We start from the raw sequence: 14,655 nt of genomic DNA, 5'->3' as shown, positions 1-14,655 counted from the left end.
ACAATGTAAGTGGGGCGACGTGGGAAAGCAAAAAAGGAGGATGCCGTACCTTTCACTACCCTATCCAGATAGTGAGCTTGGGAGATAAAAGACAAGGACAATAGAATAAGGGAAGGTAGAGACAGCAAGGCAGAGTGTTAGTGCAACCACAAAAACAAAACAAAGCATGCGTCACGAGCAAGACGACAAACATGAGCCAACGCCAGGATGAAAACGAACCATGCAGGCGATGGATGCGGCGTCTCGAGGGAGCGTTTTCAAGTCCGATTGACGCGCGAGCGGGTCGGGTTGTTTTTCCACGTTTTCATCTTCAAACGAGCTTCGGCAGATTGCGGGCTTAAAACGAGCTGCCTTGATTGTGACAATTGATTTTAAATGCTGATCCTTGGCTTCTTAATGAATGCCACGGAGGGATTTTCTTTGAGAGAGTTCAAAACGGTTCGTCAATAATGGAGGAACCGCCAATTACACATTAACAGATCTGGTTTCGGATGCACTAAAAACGAGGTTCTCCAGCTTTATTGAAAAAGAGATTTCACCTGAAAAGCTTGGATAAGTATCTTCAATTATTCAATGTGATTGGCTGAATGTTTACACCCCCCAAAATGCAATGTTTAACCTAGTGTTTTTCAACCGGTGTGTTCCAATATAGCAATTTTTTTCTTTTAAACGTCGTCGGGTGGAGTTGCAGTTGGAGGGAAGGAATAGGTTGCGGTCGTGTGCAGATGAGCGAGGTATTGCTCGCGTTGCATTCAAAAACTGCTCAGATTTCTAGCCATCAGCCACCTTGCTGTCCGCGGCCATGTGGACCCCAGCACGTCTGAGGTACATCATTTGATAGAATCGTCAAGTAGAGATATTCCGATCCGATATTTGGATCGGATCGAACGCCGTTATGGGTATAAAAATGCGCATCGGTATCGGATCGGCCGACACGGAAAAAGTCCGATCCAGACTTCCGATCCAGTTTTTTTGAAGATCCGGTCCGGGTTTTCCAGCGCACCGATTGACATAATCCATTCCAGTTTTTGCTTCGGTTTCCATAAAATCCGGTCCGCATTTTACGGCACACCTTCAACAAACTACATTACCCTTCCCGATTTACCGAGAGACTATCGGTAAAAATGTCAGCTGTGTGGGATCATTTTACCTTAAAGGACGACAAAGACGAAAAGGCAGAGTGCAACATATGCCACAATAAAGTCAAGCGTGGTGGTAAAGCTGTAAGAAGTTTTAATACAACCAACCTAATCAAGCATTGAGCAAAATACCACCACAAACAATATAATGACTATGTTAAGAAAACCGAAGACAAAAAGAAAGGTCCTACGCAACTAACACTGGCAGAAACTTTTGCTATGCGTGACAAACTGGCACTTGACAGTCCCAAAGCCCAGGGAATAACAAGAGTCATTGCCGAAGAATTCATTCTGGATGACGAGCCATTACCTCTCGTGAGTAAAGACGCACCATTCAACCACGGTACAACATGCTCAGCCGCCATTACATCCTTGAGCAATTCGGCGGTGGAAGATTCGAGAACGATTCACAAACATCCAAATTCCGATTATTGAAATATGTCAAGTAAAGCGGAACTAATACACAGTGCGGTCTTCGGGTCGCAATGAGAAACGGACCACATTGCGTCCCGAGAGTAAACATCATGCTTGTCATAGACCCGGGTAATGCCAATGCTCAACTCACGGCTTTAGCTCAACTCATGCCGCTGGATAAAAAACACAAGAATACCTGACTGCTGCTGACAGCCGATACAAACTACGTCAGCGTAGTTTTACTGTAGATAATAGATATCATATGTATATAGAACCAGATGCTACACGACAGACTCGACTGTGTTAGCAGCATCGAAGTATTGAAAACTAGATGCGTTAGTAAACAGCCGCCATCTTAAAGCAGACGACTTCCCTAGTAGGCTGTTGTGAACCTTCCAAGCGAACCTAATTAGCTTTTCATCTAAAATACTCCTAAATCGGCAAAATCTTGACTTGAATCTATCTACAAAACAGTTTTAAAACTTTCACATGTCGAAAGTAGACAGAAGGGAAATTATGGAATAACGGGAGCAATTTTAACAACTTTAACAGTTGATTCGCAAAATTAAATGAATTGAATGTAGTTTAAAGCTGCTGATACAGAATGAGGACTTGAGTATTTTATTTACTGTTTTAAAATGTTAACTTGATACTGAAATAGTCGTTTATTTAAACCTGAGAGGCTTTTTATACAATTATTGTAACTAATGCACGAAACATTAAAAGCATCTAATAGCTTGGGGGGTTTGTGGGATTTTCCACTGAGGTTGTTTCTGTGTTTTGCTTTTTTAAGATAGTTTACAATATTATTTGCACATTTTACTGACTGACCATGCCATTTCTGTTTGTTATTTATAATGTTTTGTGTTTGTCACTGAATAAACAGGTCAGTTTTTTGTTACCAACCGTTGTGTGTTATTCAAACTCACCAAATTCAGCTGGCTAGTTGTTATCAAGAGTACTAAAACCCTTTTCAAAATTAGTCTGACAACTAAGTAAGGAGGCTGAATAACTTTAAACTTTAATACATGCTCAGATAGGCCGGTATCGGTATCGGCCAGTATCGGTATCGGATCGGAAGTGCCAAACAATATCGGTATCGGATCAGAAGTGCAAAAACCTTGATCGGGACATCCCTATCGTCAAGTGTCGATATACACGGAAATGTCCTTTCGGTTTTATCCATATGTGACGGCCATCAATCCTCGCCGTGTTTTATTCTAAGGCACTGTCGAGGACAGCAATGTTGCTGATGGCTAGAAATCCGAGCAGTTCTTGTACGCGACACGAGCAGCTACCAAAAGCGCCATGATGCCAAGCAAGCTTAAAAGTCATTTCCGAACGAAACACCCGTCGCTTCAAAACAAGTCGATGGATTATTTTGTTCGCCTTCGTGAAAACACAGAGAAGGTTGCAGCAGAACGACGAGACGTAACTTGCTCGCTGCACGGGGGCTGGCCGATCGGTGAAGACAATCAACCCCGCCGTCGTGTGCGACATGAGTCGGGGTAGTTTTGCGTGATTTTTCGTTTTCGAAAGGCGAGAAAAAGACTTGGATAAGCTGCTCGGTTAGGGTTAGCATGTCGGCTAGCTGACTCGCCTCCTGATTTGTTTACGCTCTTTCCTCCGTCTCCGAAGCCGGGGCAGGGATATGATAAAAGCTGGACCAACTCCGGTGGCATAAAATACCGTTCGGGAGGTGCAAGAAGTCAGCAGTTTGACCATTATGCAGTAATTTTGCCCTGTCGGACTGAATAAATGCATTTTTAATATTTCATATTCCGTTTAGCACAAGATTGTTATTTGTCATAACCATACCATTTAGTTAGCAATTGGGGAAAAATATTTACATAAAAAGAATATCCTGTAAAAATATTGGAGTAGAGAGATTGAAACAATGATGACAGTTTGCTACTCTCTGTCGCATTTTTCTTGTTCTGAATCTTCCCCCTCAATGGGCTGAAGTCTAAATCAGCTGAGATTGCTACCCTGCTGATGTCATCCTCCAGTTGGGGATGCTAGAGCGCTATAATAACAGGCGGGGCCAAACGACAGATTAAAAGACTAATTTCTCGTCATCTGCGCTTTGCCAAATTGTTGTATGTAGTTAAATCGTCTCAAAATATGATTTTAATTCACATAATAATGCTATCTAAGATTTTTATGCTGTCAGGCACTTTAAGACAAAGAAAAAAAAATAAAATAATAATAATTAAATTCCGGGAAGAGAAAAAACTGACAGAAATGAAGCATTATTCGTCCAAAGAGCATGAGTGCCCTCTAGTGGAGAAAAAAGTTCCAAGTTTGAATAGTAAATGGTTCCTTAATAGTTCTTGTTATGAAAATAAAAAGATCATATCTCCGGTTTTCTGTGACCTATCGGTGCCAAATAAAGACTGGGAGAGAGGATAAAATCCACACTTTAGAGTCATGTTGAGGGCAAATACTTCATTTTTTACAGTGCTTTAAAGACGCCACGTGATTGAACAGGCTGGCGTGATCATAGAATGAAAGCTTGCGCCTGATTGGTATAATAATATAGTCAAAGTAAAAAGTATGGCTTAGTAAAACTACTCTTAGAAGTACATTTTTCTCAAAAAGTTACTCAAGTAAATGTAATGGAGTACATGTAACGCGCTACTACCCACGTTTCGCCATGTTGCCGGCTGTCAGTTAACTCAGCAGACTGATGCTGCATTTGAGGAAGGCAGGAAGTTAGAGTTTCCAAACTCCAATATGGAAAAATATCATTGGAACCCCTCCACTATTTGATCTTTTACGAGAAGGCAGGTTTGTTTGCGGTCAAAAGGTTTTTTGATGCCCAAAATTGAAAAAAACAAAACAAAAAAAAACCGGCACGTTCAGCTATCTTTGCTGTTTACAGTCGCTTGGAACACTTCGAGGATGCAACAGGTACCCTCCAAGTGGGATAAGTCTGACTTCCGACCTTTCATCAAATGCAGCGTGAGCACAAGTGGCCAAGCACTCCTCTCTATTGTGGTCGTATTTAGAGCTGAAACGAATACTCAAGCAGCTCGAGTAACTCCAGTTTAAAAACTGATCCGAGTAATTTTATTCACCTCGAGGAATCGTTTCATTTTGCCAGCTCTAAGCATCACGTTTTGCCCGGACTACTTTTAATGCAGGACAACGCGCTGACGTCACGTGCATTGTGGAAGAAGCAATTAAAAAAAAAATAAAAAATAAATAAATAAAATAAACTTACTGCAGCCGACAGCCGCTACAAACTACGCCGACGTTGCTAAAAACTATGCCCGCATGATGCTAGTGTGGTAGCAGGTAGTGTCCGATGCATCTCATAGATATCGCATGCATTTAGGACTAGATGCGAAATGGGCAGCGTTAGTAAACAGCCGCCATCTTTAAGCAGTAGACTTCTTAGCGCTAATAAATATAACGTTACTGTCACTCGCTCACGTAACGATAGCCCTTCGGAGGGCTAGGTTTCTATTGATTCTGACCACTGTCGATGCGTGGCTAACGTGTCCTAAATACAGGCTTTATTTAATCTGTAAAAACACAGCCCTGTAGAGTGATGAGGGTGTAAAACTAAAACATAATATAGCTAACTGTCAGTTTTAGCTCAGTAGTCATTGCTGAATAAAACACAAAGTAGCATTGGTCCCTAATGTGCTCCAATACACCAGGTATCATACATTTATTTTGAACACTGCAAAAACTCAAAATCCTGTCAGTACCTACAGCTTAGACTAACTTAAAACTTAACTAGAACTTAAAAATAGCTTGACACAAATGGAAATTCAATTGAAACACGTGGGGAAAAACACGTAACTTTCAAGTGATGTGTGTTATCAAGCATAATTACATTTTTAGGTAAGAAATATGTTGTTGTTTTTTTTATAAGATCTTGAAGTTTTTTGAGTGAAAGCAGTGAATTTTTTTTCTACTCACATCTGAGATGCAATTGTTAGCTGTTTTCAACAATGTTCATCAAAAATAAAGATACTGATTGACTGAAAATAGTTCAATATTGGATTAAATGTCTTTTTTTCTCATGTATATTTATATAATTGCTATATACCTGGAAAAAAAAAAAAAGTTTTATCCGATTACTCGATTAATCGATACAATTTTCAGTCAATTACTCGATTACTAAAATATTCAATAGCTGCAGCTCTGGTCGTATTATGCATCTTAAAAAAATAGTCCTGCAGAATGAAATGAATTACGATCTGCGTTTTGAATTAATTTGACTATGTTGGATCTGTTTGTAGCTCTGTGTCGTTTTTTATTGGCATGCTAAGTGTACCCCATTGACTCGCGCTAGCTTAGCCACTCCGGAGCCCTGAAACTAAAAAATAACTTGCAAACTGCATGGAATTTGTTGAAATCAACTCCACCGACTAATTAAACCCCCACTAACTCGAAGACCCCTAATGTAAAAAATTACGTACTACCGCTTTTACAAGACAATTTGACCTACCATTCAACAAGACAAAAATAATGCTTAAATGTCTGAAAGTTTTAGTTTTTTTTTAGTTTAGTTTTCCTGAACTAAAGTGCACGCTTCTTCCTAAGAGTTGTTGTTGTTCGAGAGCAAACAAGGAAATGAGAAAAGCGGCAACAAGTCTGCAGAATTGACTGAGGCGATCGAAAGGTTAGCGGATCCCTCTCGGCGGGGGCACATATGCCACTGAATGTCTTCCAAAACACTTAGGAAAGTATCTTTATCACAAAAACAAGTGAGACATCCCATGATAAACTTGTGGATTCACATCAAGGATTATCTAATTTGAAAAATGATTAATTGCGCATCATTTTGTGGATCCCCAAAGTTTCCTGGAGGAGCCCCGTATGAGGACCGGCGACTTGGACAGCGCGACCTTCGGATGGCCCGGTGCTTGACGTTGAGCGGGCGTGACAGGCTTGACATTAAATAGCGGGGCGCTAACTTAATAAAAAGGCACCTGTCCTGCTGAGCGCCAATCACACTTCACGAGCTGTCAATCCTCACAACATCCATCATCATCATCGTAACCCAAATACTAAAATTATATTTAACAAAAGGACCTTTGCTGTCAGGCGTGAAAATGTGACTCAGACAAAACGGCAAATATAATCAGGCCCATGAGACACTGCGAACGTCAAAATCGAGGTAAGTGAGTCTTTGTCTGGGTGGGGAGAGGAGTGGAAGCCAGTAGTGTTATCATGCAAGTGGAGACTCTGGAGTGTATATTGTTCGTATTGAAGATAACAATTTTACTCGGGAGAACACTGTGGGCATCAGGAGAATGGTGAACTACATACAAGAGGAGATAATGGAGTGTATTTCTGGGTGGTACTTGTTTTTTTTTTTAGGGTTGGGAATCTCTGGCATGAAGCCGATTCGATATGTATCTAGATACACAGGTTACGATTCGATTAAAAAACGATACATTTTTAAGGCCGAGCGATTCGATACGATTCGATACAGTTTAAGAACGATATGGTTCGATATAGATTGAAAACGATACGATAGTAAACATTTGTTGTGTGTGTTCGTACAGTATTTCAAACATATAAAAAAGACCCCATTTCTAATAGCAAAATTAAAAAACAAAATTTAATACCAATGTTATGTTTTATTTTTTATGAAAAAAAATAAAAAATAAATAAGGTTTACTAGATGACCGTCATTTTGTTGGATGGGATTGATAATAAAATAAAACTCCAGTGACAGACAACAACAAAGTGCAGTAATTCAATTACTGTATTTCCTAGTATTTTGAACAAAAGAGGTAAGTAATTTAAGTGCAAACTTTCAACGTAAACATCTTAAAACAAAAAATATTAATTATATGCAGCAGCTCTAGAAAAAAAGAAATAAACCTGCTAGTGTTATCATAAATAAATAATAAATTATGCTTTACCACTGGTATAATTGGGGGAATAAAAACATGGCATTTTAGACAAACAGGTCAATAATCATTACTTTGACCTTATACACAGCAAAGTCATTCACTTATGCCTGTCCTTCTACATTTTTTATTCCTCATCACTGTCCATATCTTTTTTGAAGGGCAGATTTTTCTTGCGGAAGATCAACTAATCCACATGTTCATGTTTAAGTAGACTGGGTTTTGTGGAAACAAAATCTCCAGAGGGTCGCGCTGCCCTTTCCACCATTGTAGTGGGTTATTTTTCAGGGTTAAAAACTCACGATCTCTGTACCCCTCCACACTTCACACCAGCTCTGTCCCATGCGAACAGATCTGGCTCCCTTCATCACTTCAAAGTCCGACTTTTGTCGTTGAAAATCAATCGCTGCACGTCGCTGCCGTCGGTGCTCAAACTGTTCATTGTTTTAGCAAGTTGCTTCGTTGCCACTATTAGTTTCGTTTTGGGCTGTGAAGAAAATGCTACGGAGCGTGCGCTACAGTGGTTTTGTTAGCTCTCGTGTTGTTATGACACGCCCGTGACGATCGGGTAATGACGGCGACTAGTAGCGGTACTGCCGAAATGCATGGGAAGTTGAGGCAACCACGACTGTGAGTGGTGCTTGTCCATATTATATGCGTGCGGTCTCAAGCTAAGTGCGCTGTGTGATGAATGACACAAGCACAGCATGTGAAGTAAAAGCTAAATTATTATCATATAAGCAATGCATTGAACTAGGCATTAGAAGCCGATTCTTGTGCTCGCGATAGCCGAATTCTATCTCTACTATCGGTTCATTGAATATTTAATGGCTAATTACTGTCGAATGTTAAGTTTACTATCGATACAGCTGTATCTCTCACCTGTAAAACCGGATATCGTATCAGTTTATCGTTCTCAAGCTTAGTTTTTTTGCATGTGACTATTTATGGTAAAAATAACAATTTTACTTGGAAGGAGACAGCAGGCACCAGGAAAATGGAGCACTACATCCAAGTGGAGACTAAGGACTGTATATTGTAGTCATCATTGCGTCTATACTGTAGGTTACTTTTTGACATGCGACTGTTGGGATGACGCCACTTTTATTAGAGAGTACACTGTGGGGACTAGAACATTGGGAATGTCACATCCAAGTTCAGACAAAGGAGTGTATATTTTGGTGGTTACTCATCATGTATCCTCATCGTTACTTTCTAGATTAACTGAGCATGTTGGGGGATTCTGCCGGCACCCGGGAAAATGTAGTGTCGTATCCATGTGGAGACTACCGAGCTTCTTTAATCGTATTTTTGTTATCATCATTCGTATCATTGTTACCAATTTTACTTAAAGCAACACCAGTGGCCTATACTACGAAGCCGTTTTTCTGGCTTAGCAGGGTAACTTCGAGAGTAACTTTATCACGTGCGACGTAAGTTCGCGGCTATGCGAGACTACGAAAGGTGGATATGTTGGAACCGAGAAGTGTTGCCATGGCAACACACGCCACACGCCAAACCTGGTCGTGTCAGAGTTAGATCTTGCTTAACATCAGGATTCCAATTAACCACGCTCTATTTAAACAGCACTCCTCCGCGGACGTGTTCTCCTGACAATGACAGCGTACTTGGACGACCCATACGACATTGGCGCGCGGATTGTGAGGGGCTCTCTCCGGAGGGCACGGGTATTTCGGGATGGCCAGAATCCGCTGGCGTACCCGGAAGATGTTCTCCATGAAAGATAGAGATTTTCAGCTAAGGGAATTCTTTACCTGTGCCAACTGATCTAGGCAGATGTCACTAATGTAACCCGCCGAGTCAGGCCATCACAACCAAGCAGACTGTGTGTGCCTGTCCGTGTGCTCTTTCGCCAGGGACAATATATGTATTCCATCGGTGATGCTGAATATCTGCGTAAGAACACTGTATGCCGTGCAATTCGGAGTGGGGTATGGAAACGCTTCAAATTGATGCATTTATAATAATCATAGAAATATGTAGACTATTTAAACATTGAGAAAATTTGCGTTTTTTTCTGCCAACTCGAGGAGATTAAATTGAATGTCAAATCCACTGATAGGACAGACGCACAAATATAAAATATATAAATGTTTATTGAATATGCATCTTACAGTCTTGTTTAACTGTGAAAAATCGTTACAAAAGACGGGCTTTTATGTACGCAACAACGCATGGCATCCCCGCATTTCCTTCTTCTCCTGAGTCCTCACAAATATAACATAATTTTTTGGGAGGAGGGGGGGTGTCGGCCTCGGGCCTGCAAATCAAGTTTATTGATCGGACTCGGGTCGGGTCGGGCTGGATTTTTTAGGCCCAAACTAAAAAAAAGAACATACGTATTCGTACAGTCAAGGGGACTAAACATACAATCATCCTGTTTCGTGTGGTGATGCGTGACAATTATTTCTTACTGTTAATGTACCAAATCTTATTTTATTGTCCTGACAGCAGGCTTTATTTCTTTTCATGGACATAAGTAAACTGGCATATTGATGCATTCACAAATCACACGATCTGTAAATTCGCTGTCAACAGACCCGTTGCGCTCTACTCGCCGAAGCGGTGTTGGATTTCGCGGTGAGGGTGGATTTTAATTCCTCATAATTCCGCATGATCATCGCGCATTCCTCCTCCGTGAAGTAAGGTGCCCGTGCCATCGTCACAAGTAGTGTTTGACTCTGGTCACCGCCCCCTTTTATGTGAACGCGCAGTAACTCTGACTGGGTTGACACAGGTTCGACTAATCAACCTCATAATCAGCGTCGTAGCACCGATTGACCACAAACTAGACAACCAGGTTTTGTCAACTCCGGTTACCCGATGGTAAACTGGATTACTTCTGGGGAGGTTGAACTCGGTTCGTAGTATAGGCCACAGGACTGGCGCTAGCTTAGCCATTCCAGAGCCCTGAAACTAAAAAAAATAACGACCAAACTACACAGAATTTGTAGAAATCAACTCCGCCGATTAATTAAACCCTCCCTGTTAAAATGCCTCTTAGCTCTTTGGCTAGTGTAGTGACTGACTACTGAAATACACACACAGTAGTAAAAAAAAGTTACTTGGCAAATTAACTGGTGTTACCTTTCATTTTTTCAAAAAACAAAAACATAGTAACCTTTGCTATGTTTGGAGGTCATTTAATGTTGTGAATCAACCGTTAAAGTTGATAAAATTGCTCCCGTTTTTGCAATAGTTCCCTTCTGTCTAGGGATGGGAATTGATAGGATTTTTACGATTCCAATTCCATTATCGATATTGCTTAACGATTCGATTCTTTATCGATTCTCTTATCGATTCTAATTTGGGGAAAAAGAAGAACAAACATTTTGATTGGCATTGAGTTTGTTTAATCAGAAGTCACAACCTTAAAAACTCTCAACATGGTCAAAAGAGGCCCAAAGCCTCAATATTAACTGTGGCAATAAGTGGCAAATGCACAAGAATGTAACATTTTACTGAAACATTTTTCTAATAGAAATAAAAAATATTGGTATATATTGGCATATAGGTCATTGGTCTGCCGTTAGCAATATGTGTTAAACTTGCAGGGGTCCCCAAAGTTTTTCCAGTGAGGGCCGCATAACTTTTCCCTTCTCTGATGAGGGGCCGGGGTCAGTTTGTAACAGAAAAAGTGTGACGACTGCAGGAGTGCCTAAATGTAAAAAAATATTGTTTTTCAGAAAGCCACAATCAAATAACCCTTTCTGGATATTTCACGGAACAAAAGTAAATAAAATAAAAATAATAATATAATATAATAATGATTAATAATACTAACACTATTAATCAAATAGATAATAACCAAATAACCCTCTCTGAGTTCTTCACAGAAAAAGGCCAGAAAATAACACTATTGAGAAAAAAATAATAAAATTTAAAACGCTGTCTGGTATTGTTCAGGGGGCCGGACCAAATGTCGGGGTGGGCCGTATTCGGCCCGCGGGCCGTCGTTTGGGAACCCCTGTTAAAGTATTATTTACCAGTATATTGAAATGCATGCCTTTTAGTTTTTATGGTGCTTTCACGCTCAAGTGGGGGCGCCCTTGCGCTTCCTCACACGAAGAAGAACGCGCTCACGTGAAGAAGAGCGCTCTTACACGCGAAGAGGAAGAAATGCCGCATCCAAGCGAGTGAGCGAGTTAGTGAGAGAGGGAAGCACTGCTACAACCCTACGTTCTTTGTTAATGCTTGTAAAATATCTACAGAGGCAACACCTGTATGTATCATCTTTTGTGTTGTTGTTGTGTGTTTCCACTCGCGATCGGACACTTAAATCCAGTTGTGTAGTGGTTTGAACGATGTGCTAATGCTAGCGAACGCATTCAAACTTTTGTTATTACTGAATTAGCAGCTAATCATTGCTGATTTACGTTGATGCAAACCTGTTTGTTATTGGGGACGAAATTGATTTGTTTCATTTCTATTTTTATTTTCACTCTTCAAGTGATGGTTGAATAAAGTCAGCAAATTATACCAACGTCTTCTGTATCGTAATTTCGGAGTTTAGCTAGCTGTATAGCTGTTTCGGTGAGGACAGTGCAGTCTATTCCCTCCCTATGCAGTTATCTCCACCTTGCAATGATTGCAAGTCGTTTTGTTGTATTTTTTCCTCGTGAAGTGAAGACACACTTTCGAGCGTTTGAACCTATGTGCTGTCATTGTTATGTTTACGGCTGCAATGCTTGTGCTAAACCATCGTAACCTTTCATTTTCACCCTCTTTCCTGGTGAAGTGTAGACAAAATTTGGTGCGGGTGGTTCTTGGCGCCATGCTAGTTTGATGTGTTTGGACAACAAGACAGTCACGACGCAATATGCGTCTTCAGGACTCGTTAAAGGGATCATTAAGGCTTTTTCATTGTGATGTCGAGGCCTCGAAACACTAGGAACCGGTTCCAAATTGGAATCGGATTTCGATTCCCATCCCTACTTCTGTCTAGTTTTGACATGTGAAAATTTTACTGTTTCATCCTTTAAAGATAGACTCAAGTCAAGATTTTGCCGATTTAGGAGTATTTTAGATAAAAAGTTACTTACGTTCGCTAGGAAGGTTCACTACAACAGAGCCTTTCTGAGAAGTTTACTGCTCTAAAATGGCGGCTGTTTACTAACGCTACCGAGTCTGTCATTTTGCATGTAGTTCTATATGCATGAATTATCTAGGCGTAGATAGTAAGCTGTCGGCTACAGTCAGGAAATATTGGAGCCACCTAGCCTAGCATCGTGTTTGCTACAGCGTAACAACACTCTTCCCTCTCCGTGTCTCTGACTTTTCTCGCGTAATTCAACCAACGTATTACACATTGTCTCGTTGACCAAACGGTGACAAAATCCGAACGGAGAAAAAAAAACGGAATGCACGAAAAACGTACAGATTTTGAGCTTAACGTACGGCGTACACATTTAAAAATCAGTGCTCACTTGTGCAAATTACGCCGAGACCGTACAGCTTGACAGGTATGAATTATAGTGGACTGTCACAGTTAGGTAGTAGCACTCTGTAGCACGGGACGTCCAACTATCAGTGGTCAGGGCGAAACTATGTGCTTTAGCGAAATCATCTTCGATGGCTTTGCGTGCCATTTCATAAATTTCGGTGATTACGTTGTTGGAGAAATATGTCCGCGAGGGAACAATGTAATGCGGGTCAAGAGTTGCAAATAAATTAACAAAGCCCGCCGTGTGTTTTCACTGGTGTCATCTTCGGGGTTGTCCTGCTCTGAGAAAGTGATATCTGTGGGTGAAAGCCGGAGTCATGTGATAAGTGTTGCCACTAGCATAGGGAACAAGCGCTGAGCAATGCTTGCAAATTGTTTTCATTATTTTTCAATATTTTCATTCCTTACGCACTGTAGTTCACGGGGAAACTGAAATGTTGCCACACCGCAAATTTGAAAGAAGCCGGTGCTTCCTCAAAATTCGATCTCTCCACTCCTCCGCTGGCCATAGCTTTTTGTTTTCTTTCTTGTTTCACTTTCACTTCGCTCGTAAGCGAGAGAGGGCGTTAGTCGGCTTCTATTACACAGGTACTTGACAGCGATCAGACATTTACTTGCGGGGCGGGAATTTCTCCATAGCAGTGCTTCACGTCACACACAGGCACACAGAGCTCGACCAATTCATGCCATAAGCGTTCGGAATAAATCAATTGCAAAACCAAAAAGGCACGGTTCATAAAGGCGTATTGAACCGTACAGGGCGAACCGTACGGTTTGGCTTTGGACCGCAAACCGTTGCACTGCTAGCAGCTATAGGAGTGAAAAACAAACTACAGACAGGGGAATTGAAGAGCAAACAACTGCGGTAAGAGTGGGATATGGAAATGATTCAAATTGATTGTTGAAGGTGCTATACGGAAACCTGTGTCGGCTTCGCTAAATGTGAACGAATGTGGCACTTTGATCTCATTAGAGAAATACACTCACCGGCCAATTTATTAGGTACACCATGCTAGTAACGGGTCGGACCCCCTTTTGCCTTCAGAACTTCCTCAATTCTTTGTGGCATAGATTCAACAAGGTGCTGGAAGCATTCCTCAGAGAGTTTGGTCCATATTGACATTGATGGCATCGCACAGTTGGTGCAGATTTGTCGGCTGCACATCCATGATGCGAATCTCCCGTTCCACCACATCCCAAAGATGCTCTATTGGATTGAGATCTGGTGACTGTGGAGGCCATTTGAGTACAGTGAGCTCATTGTCATGTTCGAGAATGTTCGTTGATTCCAGCTTTATGACATGGCGCATTATCAGAAGTTGGTTACATTGTGGTCATAAAGGATGGACATGGTCAGCAACAATACTCAGGTAGGCTGTGGCGTTCCAACGATGCTCAATTGGTACCAAGGGGCCCAAAGAGTGCCAAGAAAATATTCCCCACACCATTACACCACCCCCACCAGCCTGAACCGTTGATACAAGGCAGGATGGATCCATGGTTTCATGTCATTGACGCCAAATTCTGACTCTACCATCCGAACGTCGCAACAGAAATCGAGACTCATCAGACCAGGCAACGTTTTTCCAATCTTCTATTGTCCAATTTCGATGAGCTTGTGAAAATTGTAGCCTCAGTTTCCGGTTCTTAGCTGAAAGGAGTGGCACCCGGCGTGGTCTTCTGCTGCTGCAGCCCATCTGCCTCAAAGTTCGACGTACTGTGCGTTCAGAGATGCTCTTCTGCCTACCTTGGTTGTAAC

At 41.3% G+C, this 14,655-nt stretch overlaps 1 protein-coding gene across 13 annotated transcripts in view; it reads right to left on the bottom strand.

The window, feature by feature from the left end:
- tenm4 (teneurin transmembrane protein 4) overlaps nt 1-14,655 on the bottom strand; it is a 630,468-nt gene that overhangs the window by 261,879 nt on the left and 353,934 nt on the right. For 8 of the 13 annotated variants that reach the window (XM_057839253.1, XM_057839252.1, XM_057839254.1 and 5 more), the window contains one exon: nt 50-76. The exons of the other annotated variants lie outside the window; for them this stretch is intronic. In XM_057839253.1, the coding sequence (XP_057695236.1) occupies nt 50-76 (27 nt within the window). The remainder of the gene's footprint in view (nt 1-49; nt 77-14,655) is intronic. 13 annotated transcript variants of the gene reach the window in all.

Source organism: Corythoichthys intestinalis, chromosome 6 (assembly GCF_030265065.1).
Source record: "Corythoichthys intestinalis isolate RoL2023-P3 chromosome 6, ASM3026506v1, whole genome shotgun sequence".
NCBI classification, from domain to species: Eukaryota; Metazoa; Chordata; class Actinopteri; order Syngnathiformes; family Syngnathidae; genus Corythoichthys; species Corythoichthys intestinalis.
The sequence above is the reverse complement of the archived record's forward strand: the minus strand, read 5'-3'. Positions and strand labels throughout refer to the sequence as shown.